The 10,793-nt window shown below is 39.0% G+C and overlaps 1 protein-coding gene across 1 annotated transcript; it reads left to right on the top strand.

The window, feature by feature from the left end:
* Positions 1 to 635: 635 nt before the first annotated feature.
* On the top strand, positions 636 to 5,895 carry LOC143221531 (glutamate receptor ionotropic, NMDA 2B-like; the record flags this gene model as incomplete). Its single annotated transcript, XM_076446958.1, has 3 exons — positions 636 to 783; positions 1,462 to 1,640; positions 5,481 to 5,895. Coding segments are annotated over exons 1-3 (742 nt in total), but the record flags the coding sequence as incomplete, so codon positions are not given.
* Positions 5,896 to 10,793: the final 4,898 nt, after the last annotated feature.

The following is a 10,793-nucleotide window of genomic DNA, read 5'->3' as shown; positions in this document are numbered from 1 at the left end:
GAATCGGGCTCGTAAGCAAGGAGCGAAATTAAGAAACCGCCGGGAAGAATAATGCAACAGGGACGAGAAGGAGGACATGGCGAAACGGGGTCACGGGGGCATCGAGGGGCGAAACGGAGAGGTTTGTGGGACAGGTCAGGATGTGTCCATGACTCGAATGACGGTCGCGATTTCGCGTTTGCGTTGTTGCGTCGTGGACGTGATCGCGGATTGGATCGATCGAGGAGAACCGCTGTAAACACCGTTGCAAATGTGTCGTGAAATCTTTTTACCGCCCTTCGAACGAAGCTAACAAATGTCCTTGTTTTTCCACGAGCTATCGAGTTATTGGATTATCCCGTGAGCGATGAGAGTATTTAAAAAATTGACAGACCAATGGAAAAGTTTATTGGAAAAAGAATGATAAAACTGGGTATATGTCAGGGATCGATGCCGATAAGCGGACGCCATTTCCACGGCATTCTAATTCACTCGAAGGAAGAGCGAGAACGTTTATGGCATTATGATTCCCGTTTATAGCGAAACGAAGATCTAATCTAATGTTTTCGCAAAATCGAAAGGAATTATCCCGAATCATCGCGAATCGATCGATTCTTGATAAGCAAGACAGCTGCGCTATTGTGTTTACGATAAAAATGAAGCAAAGCGATCGTGAACGAAGATCCAGCAGCCATAAACGAGAAAATGAAATCGTAACCAATAAGAAGCAGCGAAGAGAGGAGATTATCATCTGGAACGCGTCAGATGGGTCTTATTGCCTGGAGAAATGCTTGCCAACAGATGGTAGCTCACGATTTCTATTATCTCGAGATTAAGGTGTGACCAAGAGCTTCTAAATTTTTCAACCACGGCTCATACACCGGTGGTTCGCAGAAAATAAAAGGCTCTTTCCTCCGTTTTCCGTTTTCATTCCTCCCTGCGCTGTCCTAGATGCCAGCTGCTGTCGACTGGAACCGGTCGAGTCACGATCGATCGGCAGAATTGATCACGCTTGACGGACCGAGACGGCGTTTCTCGTACAACGTTCGATCCGAGTTTCTCCTTCGCGATCGTAACGTTTATCGGGGCCATTTGTAAAATCACGCGAACCCCGGTTACGTTCCAAAGGAACCATTTAGCGCTCGGATCACCGTTCAACCGAGATAAATAGCTACCCTGGCCGCAATACGCGGACCAGCGACGATTAACACCGACAACAAATCACGCGAACGAGATTAGGAGTATCGTTGCTTAAGGAAAAAGAATTAAACAACGTCTTGGTCGTTTGGAGCCTTCGTTAGGGCTTTATCGTTACGATTACTGCGCTCCGTAGTGATTTTATGGAGTATTGAAACGTTTAATAAAATTTCTACTCACTTTTGTATCGTGGAGTATTATTCGGAGAATTTTTCCTGTAAATATCGCAGATCGCTGCAAGAGAAACGGCATTTGATGGGGTTGGTGTTCCGTTTCGTGTTTCAGAAATTCTGAAATCGCTATGCGACAAATTCCTGCCGAGCAACGTGTCCGCCATCTTGTACCTGATGAACTACGAGATGTACGGCCGCAGCACGGCCAGTGCTCAATATTTTCTCCAGCTAGCCGGTTACTTGGGAATTCCAGTGATCGCGTGGAACGCGGACAACTCGGGATTGGAACGGGTGAGTCGATGCAAACCTCTCTTTCCTCTAGCTTGTAGTTACCAGCCACAGAAAGATACCATCCCTCTTGGAATAAATTTTCAAATTCTTCGATCTCCTGAAAATCGACGAGAGTATACGCGAAGTCTCCTGCCTCCTTCGACATTCCTCACCTGTCGCGATATCCGATGCGAAAGAGAAATTTACGTAATATTGGATTGGGGAAAAAGAAATCTATTATATTTGAGTGAACTCCAAGACTTTATTTAACATGTTTCGGATTATCTGATTTGGGTAAAATATGCACCGTTTTGTTCCAGAATTTGTTGCCATTTAAAAGGTAGCTTCATAATGTTTCTCTCATAGAAATCTTGGTCCTTATCCTTGATCTTCTCTAGATGCCGATTTCATATCACTCGGGAAGTTTTGCAATGCGAGAAAAAGATGGTAATCGCTTGGTGCCAGGTTTGGACTATATGGTGGATGGATTAAAATTTCACAATCAAGCTCCCGGAGTTTCTGGCGAGTTATTACAGATGTGTGTGGCCTGACGTTGTCCTTATGGAACACGACACCTCTTCTGTTGGCCAATTCTAGCCGTTTCTGGTCAATCGCAAGCTTCAAACGGTCCAGTTATTGACAGTAGAGATCCGAATTTAGCGTTTGGCCATATGGAAGCAACTCATAATAAATGATTCCTTTCCAATCCCATCAAATGCACAGTAGAACCTTCCTAGCCGTTAGTCCTGGTTTGGCCACCGTTTGAGCTGCTTCACCGCGCTTTGACCAAGATCGTTTTCGCACAATATTGTCGTATGTGACTCATTTCTCATCCCCAGTCACCATCCGTTTAAGAAATGAGTCGATTTCATTCCGTTTGGCCAAGGCTTCGCAGATGGAAATACGATCCATCGTGTTTTTTGGTGTTAATTGGCGTGCCACCCAAACATCGAGCTTCTTTTTGAATCCAGCTTTGTGCAAATGGTTTAAAACTGTTTTATGGTCGATCTTTAGCTCCTGAGCGATGCTACGACTACTAACATGCCGGTCAACTTCGATTATTTCCGTGATTTTATCAACATTTTCGACGACGGGCTTGCCTGTGCAAGGTGCATCTTTAACGTCAAAAATACCTGAACGGAATCGACGAAACCGAAATTGCACGTAATTAGCTGTTACAGTATCGGGACCATAAACATCATTCGCAATTTCAGCCGTCTGGCTTGCATTTTCGCCTTTATCAAAGAAAAACTGTAAAATGAACCGAATTTTCTGTTTGTTGACATTCATTTTTAACACCCTGTAACTCACAACTGAATGCACCAAACGAAAAACAGTAAAAGAATTTTTTTAGTGTGCAATATCTCCTTTATAACATGCATAATCTGAAATTGTTCGATCGTGATATCGATAACTACAGCCATCTAGCAACAAAAATGGACCGCTTATTTAGAAAGTGATGTAAATCCTTTTTAAAAAAACATGAGGTATAACGTAATTTGTGCTTAATTTAGGCTAAACTTTTTGTTTATAACTAATTAATTTTTAATATATTAAGAAATACCAATGCTTTGTTCAATTTAAAATTGGCCGGTAAAAGAAACTGCGTAACCATTGATTATGAAGTTTAAGTCCAATTTCCAAAGGCATGTGGCAGGGTTACATGCGAAAACTATAAGAATATGCAACAGTTATTACCTTGTATACCTTCTGTGCATCATGAATATTTCATGACACTGCCACGTGAAGAGCATAAATAATTAATAATACCAATTTCTTGTGTTAAATGTAATTAACGTTCAAAATAAAAGTACTAATTCTAGTTTACTTCTTGTTGTTATTCATAAAAAAAATTGGATTAATATGCGGTATATTTTAAGCGATATTTATTATTTCAAAATTGAAATTAAATGATATTTACAATTGACTAACTACGAAAGTGATATAAGTCCACTTGCAGCCTGGAAATTGTTTATTATTTCAGTTAACACTAGATTTACAGGACGTATAGAAGATACATTGAAAGAAAATGTGCTCTATTGAACGATTAAAATTTTTTATTAGAACAATACGGCATAACAAAATGTTAGAATAAATCTTGCATCTAACGGTGCACTTTGTTAACATTAGATTTACGGGACACGTCAATTTGACGGGTGAGTTACTCCATTAATGCAATATTAATAGATTTAATCATCTTATAAATATTTATTAATATCATAATTGTTTTTAAATTAAACTCATGGTCTTATTTTTTAAGAAAATACGTCATTTTCTTTATCCGTAAATCTGACCGGCGTCCATAAAGATAAGTATTCAAAAACGTCCGTAAACCTAGTGTTAAATTCGTCTAAAAAAATCTTCTATAATCAAATTGCATGTTGATAAATTATTACAAACATTCCCAGACTTCGCATAATTAACCGTTTTAGTGTCACGCAACGCGATTGCGCTGTTCGCGTACTGTTGTGAACCGTGTCGCTATTTTTGATCACGATCGTCAATTCGCAACGCGTTCAACTCAGGATGTATCTTGTCGCGAGTGTGTCGAGAGATTCCTCTCGTAATTACAAAATTTCTTTCATTTTTTTTCTTTTGGGTGATCAGTACAACGTTTCTAACGCAACTGATGAAATTGTTAATATTAAAAAATTGCATATCGATCTGAAGCGCGAGCGCGCCGAGCGGCACATTTCGACGAAAAAATGAGCAGCGTCGATCGGCATTATTCGCAGATAAATGAAGGAATCGCTAACGCGCTTCATGGCACTATTCTACGTGGACTTTTAAAAACCCCTGGCACTAAAACGGTTAAAAGAGAATTAACCCTTTCCCTACAGTGATTTTTTCTGTGAAATGTAGTTATGGTCTTATTTCTTCTAATACAATATCATATATTATTATGACCATATATATTATTATTATAACCAGTTAACTGTGATTGACGAATATACTCGTCATGGAGAAGTGGCACGATTTTGTGTATTGACGAGTATACTCGTCATACATATAAATTAGTGACCATTGGCTGTTTAAATTGTAATTTTTGAGAAAAACAAAACATATTCTCAAATTTCAAGCTGTTTAGAATATTTTGAGGCCAGGCCGGAATAAAACAAACGAATGAAAAATATAAATAATTTGAGATAAACTCATGCGTCCCCATATGCACCGGCTGAAACAGCTTATCAGTTTACATAACGAATTTATTTATGTGCCTGTTTTGCTGAATACCACGTCACAGCAGGAATTTAAATTTTTGCTATAGTATACTCGTCATGGCTCGATTCTGACGACACAAAACAGTGCGCGCTCCCAAACGAGAGCGCCACAGTTAACTGGTTAAGAAAGTAGTGTAAGTTCTATTTTTAAAAAAATGAGATATGACTTAATTTATACTTAATTTAGTGCAAACTTTTTGTCTATAATTAGTTAGTATATAACCCTTTAGCTTACAATGACGCCTCAGAGGCGTAGTAAGCCTATCGGGCCAATTTGCAACAATAAATCTTTCTTTTGTTTAATAATCAACTAATCGTAATTATTTATCAAACATCTTGCAAAGTTAATTGTACCGCACTTGTGTATATACAAATCATAGGAAGTTTCCGACTTGTACAGTTTTGAACGCTTAGCCAACGACCTTGGTGTCGCTTCTGTTGAAAAATAATTCGTAAGGCAAACGGTTAATATTTTAATTCTCAATTATCAGATCTGCTAACATTCAATTTTCTCGAAATCAAAGAAAATGAATTTACACCACTTTCAAAATAAACAGTCTAAATAATGAATTTCTTTTTCCCGACGTTGTTTCGTCGTTAGAATACGTTCAGAGATGCATGAATTTCCGTCGCGTTTCAGAGAGCCTCGCAGAGCAACCTGCAGCTGCAGCTGGCGCCATCGCTGGAGCACCAAACTGCCGCGATGCTGAGCATCCTCGAGAGGTACAAATGGCATCAATTCAGCGTGGTCACCTCGCAGATTGCGGGGCACGACGATTTCGTGCAGGCAGTCCGCGAGAGAATATCCGACATGCAGGACACCTTCAAGTTCACCATTCTCAGCGCGATCATGGTGACCGATCCGCGGGACCTCCTCGAGCTGGTAAACAGCGAGTCCAGGGTGATGCTACTCTATTCGACCAGAGAGGAAGCCATCAGCATCCTGAGCGCGGCCCATGATTACAAGATCACCGGGGAAAATTACGTTTGGGTCGTGACGCAGAGTGTCATCGAGAACCTTCAGACACCCAGCCAATTTCCAATCGGAATGCTCGGTGAGTGCAAGTGTCTTATCAAATACTCTCGCCAATAGACAATGCGAGGATGTAATCGAACGTTGAATACTGGAACAAACGAGAAATTTGAAAGGGTCACGCTCATGTTCGTGCGTGTTAGTTTAGTCATTATCTTCTGATTCGACGAATGTATCATCTTGGTCGAAATTTGATGTTTGAATTTTCTACTTATCTTCTATTCTGGTATCGATCGATATATAACAAATAATATACGATCGCTGATAAATTGGAAGCGTGGGTTCGTTTAAATTGACAAATTTACGTTAAGGAATGATAAGTTACGGAATTAATTGCGAGGTTAAATTAAAACGAAACTAAATGGAATTTAAAATTCGAAATATCGAGAATATTCGCAGGATCGTTTAACAGTTAAACTTCGTCTAACCTTTGAAAGCACGTAATTCTGCTTTCAATCTCGTTTCGTAGATCACGCGATGAACGTTCGTTACGAAATCTTTCTTCGATCACGTACTCAAGTTTCCGAAAGAGTTTCTTCGAGCGTGTGAATTTCGGGCTCCTGTTGGTTTAGTCATTGTCTTCTGATTCGACGAAAGTATCATCTTGGTTGAAATTTGATATTTGAATTTTCTACTTATCTTCTATTCTAGTGTCGATCGATATATAATAAATAATATACGATCGCTGATAAATTGGAAGCGTGGGTTCGTTTAAATTGACAAATTTACGTTAAGGAATGATAAGTTACGGAATTAATTACGAGGTGAAATTAAAACGAAACTAAATGGAATTTAAAATTCGAAATATCGAGAATATTCGTGGGATCGTTTAACAGTTAAAATTCGTCTAACCTTTGAAAGCGCGTAATTCTGCTTTCGATCTCGTTTCGTAAATCACGCGATGAACGTTCGTTACGAAATCTTTCTTCGATCACGTACTCTAGTTTCCGAAAGAGTTTCTTCGAGCGTGTGAATTTCGGGCTCCTGTTGGTTTAGTCATTGTCTTCTGATTCGACGAAAGTATCATCTTGGTCGAAATTTGATCTTTGAATTTTCTACTTATCTTCTATTCTGGTGTCGATCGATATATAATAAATAATATACGATCGCTGATAAATTGGAAGCATGGGTTCGTTTAAATTGATAAAATTACGTTCCGAATCGTTAGGTTACGGAATTAATTACGAGGTGAGATTAAAACGAAACTAAATGGAATTTAAAATTCGAAATATCGAGAATATTCGTAGGATCGTTTAACAGTTAAAATTCGTCTAACCTTTGAAAGCACGTAATTCTGCTTTCAATCTCGTTTCGCAGATCACGCGATGAACGTTTGTTACGAAATCTTTCTTCGATCACGTTCTCAAGTTTCCGAAAGAGTTTCTTCGAGCGTGTGAATTTCTGCGAAAGAAAAATGCGAAGGGAGGCTGGATCGGGAACTCAATCGGAAGCCATCATATCTGAGATTGTGCTCTAGGAAAACGAGAGAGGTCTGTCGAAGTGTATGCCGTTCGACGTGTTCCCGTTGAACAGAATTCGATGAATTTATTCCTGCTAGGAGGGTAGCCGGGTCGGAATCCCGAGGAAGGCATCAATTTCCGATTTCCGTGATTCTCACCTCGCCGTTGAATCTCCTTTTCAACCGCTGGCCACTCAAAATATCGGCCGACGTTCCACCCCGGTAGAAACTCTAATGGCAGGCAAATCTCTTCCGTTACGCCTAGAACTTTCTTATAGGTGTTACACCGACGTTTTAATGAGGTTTCTCTCGGTTATAGAGCTTAACGCGTTAAAGATAACGACCAGAATCGGTCGACGATAACCTCGCACATATTTAACTTGGAAACTAGGGAAGAGAAGGGAAACACATCGTTCCTAGGGTTTCATATTATATTAATACTATTTCTATCACGATTTTGTTTATATCTATTTCGACCAAAAGGTGTCTTTCGACACCTTTGCGTTTGAATGCAAATAATTGCCCAAACTGTTGAGATTTCAAGTTATCAATTAAATATAGATAATTCGAGCAATATAACGGGAACGGTAATTAAAAAATATTATCTTCTTCACTTTTATTTTTACTAGAAAGATAATCAAACATTGTAATGAGCTTTATACAAACTGTTCCATCAACAGCAATTTCAATATTTTGCCGTTCATTGCTTTCTTCACTATCGTCTTCAAAATCCGTCAACAATCTCATTCTTTTTCGTCCTCTACTTGCATTCAAATTATCTTCCTCTTCGATCACTCGTCTGCTTGATGAGTAATTCTCATAATCGCTATCGAATTCGTGGTCACTTTCGAAAGAATCATTCAACTCATCTTCACTTTCACATTGTGAGCTTTCATCAATTTCAGAGCATTCTTCGCTTATGTTATTTATTTTTTGCAATAACTCCTTCTTTCTTGAAATTCGGGACATCTTTAGAATGATTTTAGAAATAAAAAATAAATAAGGTTAGGTTATTTATGTTTTTTCGTAAAATAAGATAAGAAATAGAAATAATTGTCGGTATTACTAACAGTTTTACTGCTTACTTACCTGTAATGCTAATTTCAACAATCTGTTTTCCAAATTTTTCACGAATTTATTCAATTTTTTTAGAACAAGTCATTGCAATGATCCACAGTACAATGCAACATGGCGAAAAACAAGCAAATATAAAAGTATCTTCCGTTACAACTGAAATTGGGATTCCCTAATCAGATTACAATTATTATGATGCTGCAAATGGTGTTGATATTTATATGTAAATCGGTTTAAAATTAGACACTGTTATGACATCCTTAAACTGTAAAGAGACACCTCATGATAGAAATAGGTACACCATATGCACATTTTTAAAGCCAGGATGAGCTAGAGGAAAATGATATCACTGAATTAATTTAACAACTGTTGTACAAAGAGTCAAAAATTTAAATCTGAAGAAATGATTAAACTTCGAGAATAATGTTAACCCTTTGCACTCGAGTGGCTACTGTCAGTCACCCTGAAATTTTGAAGACCCATATTAATTAATATATTAAATGTAAGATGATATAACAATATGCGAAATATCGAAATTAAATAATTCCAGGTGTTAATTATTGTACGATTCTTTATTTACCACTCAAAAAAATAACGTCAGTTTTATAGCAGAAAATCTGTAAATTTCTACTTTTCTTTAGCCAAAAAATCGCCGAGTGCAAAGGGTTAACATAAAATTTGAAAGGTGTCTTTTCACATCTTTTGGTAGAAATAGCGTTAACAATAATACTTCTTCGGCACTTGCTGTTCAAATATTGTTCTAACACACCCTCAACCGTACCAAAAATCCTTACACACCCAAGATTCCAACCTGCAGCTAGTTCTCAGACAATACGAACAATCTTCCGCGTCTCGGTGCAATAGAAAACAATCTACGCGCCGAACTTCTCCCTCGCGAGTAATTTCGCGAACTTGAAAAGAGGAACGCGCGTGATATAATAACGTTTACGAAATTAAATTACCGCCGCTAAAAGCTCACCTCTTTCTAATTTCCAGTTCCCACTCTCTCTCTCTCTCTCTCTCTCTCTCTCTCTCCTTTCGTTTCGTTTGATTTATTCCCGCGTGTTTTTCGCATGCAGCAGAGAGATACGTATCCGCATGGTTCTCGACATCCGGGAAATCCCAGCGCTCGTACCGGCGCACCCCGGTGACAGAAAGGTTTCCGAATTCAATATTTCCTCGGGAAGAACGCGCTGTAACGACGTCGTCTGGTCGTTCTGTTCCCGCATGGATACCACGCGAGGCTTCGCGAAACGCTACTGGAAATATGATAAAAAAAAAAAAAAGAAAAGAAAGAAACGAGAGTAACGTGGAAACTGGGTGTACCAAGGAATCGAGGTTTGGTATTGACAAATATTCCGCAATTTCGAGTGGCAGTCACGACAGCCGAAAGCCATTCCTATTTGTACCTGCAGACTCATCGATTTTCAAAGCCTGCTCTTGCGAGAGGAATATCGTGTATCGCGTACTCGAGGTCCAAAGAGCGGAAACGTTGCGTGCAATCCGCCATGGTTCAATCGCGCACGCGAACAAAACGTTGACACGATTCGAATTAGGCGGGATAAAAATCGAATTTTGATAAATGACAAACTTTTCGCGCCGCTTTTTTATCTACCGACTGTCCTCGAGTTTCGCACAATTCGCTATTTCGCACGTTTTGAAAAATTCAACTCTTCAAACCTTCGCGATCGAGTCGAGCAGGCTACAATTCATGCGCCTTGACACATTTTTCGCTATCATGAAAGAACTAAGAAGTAACTATTTTAGAAATTTATTCTTAATATAAGGAATTAAGCGTTAGTATTGGATTGGCAACTAAGTGATTGCGGATTTTGTCAATAGGTGATCTTAGCACGCTTTTTTGTTTTGTCAACCTGTTCGAAGCACCTAACTTACACAGGCGACCCTCGACTTTCGCGCATTCTACTTTCGCGCAATTCGCTGTTTCGTAGATTTTTGAAAATTCTACTTTTCGAGCCTTTGCGGTCGAATGTTCCTCTGAGGAGACATCGCGAGTCGAGCAGGCTACAATTCATGCGTTATAACAAATTTTTGATTATCATGGAAGAATGCGATCCCAATGGAGAACGCATATCTCAAACACGTAGGGCAATTCAGAAAGACGCAGCGTGTTATAGAAATCTTTATGAAGAACAGAGAGAAAAAGGTGGTATTCGACTAACTCATAACCCATTCGCATCATTGAACGGAATAATTTGCACACAATAACTGTTACTTATCTATTTGAAATTTATTTACCGTGCAACTTAGCTGCAAAAATAAATACAGGCAGTCCTCGTACAGCACGGCATCTTATAACACAGTTTCGCTCTAACACGATAGGATAAATCGCGGAAACCCTCGTATAACACTGCAACTTGTAACAC

The sequence above is a fragment of the Lasioglossum baleicum genome, unplaced genomic scaffold (genome assembly GCF_051020765.1).
Source record: "Lasioglossum baleicum unplaced genomic scaffold, iyLasBale1 scaffold2609, whole genome shotgun sequence".
Lineage (NCBI taxonomy): Eukaryota > Metazoa > Arthropoda > Insecta > Hymenoptera > Halictidae > Lasioglossum > Lasioglossum baleicum.
This window is presented reverse-complemented; position numbering and strand designations above follow the sequence as displayed.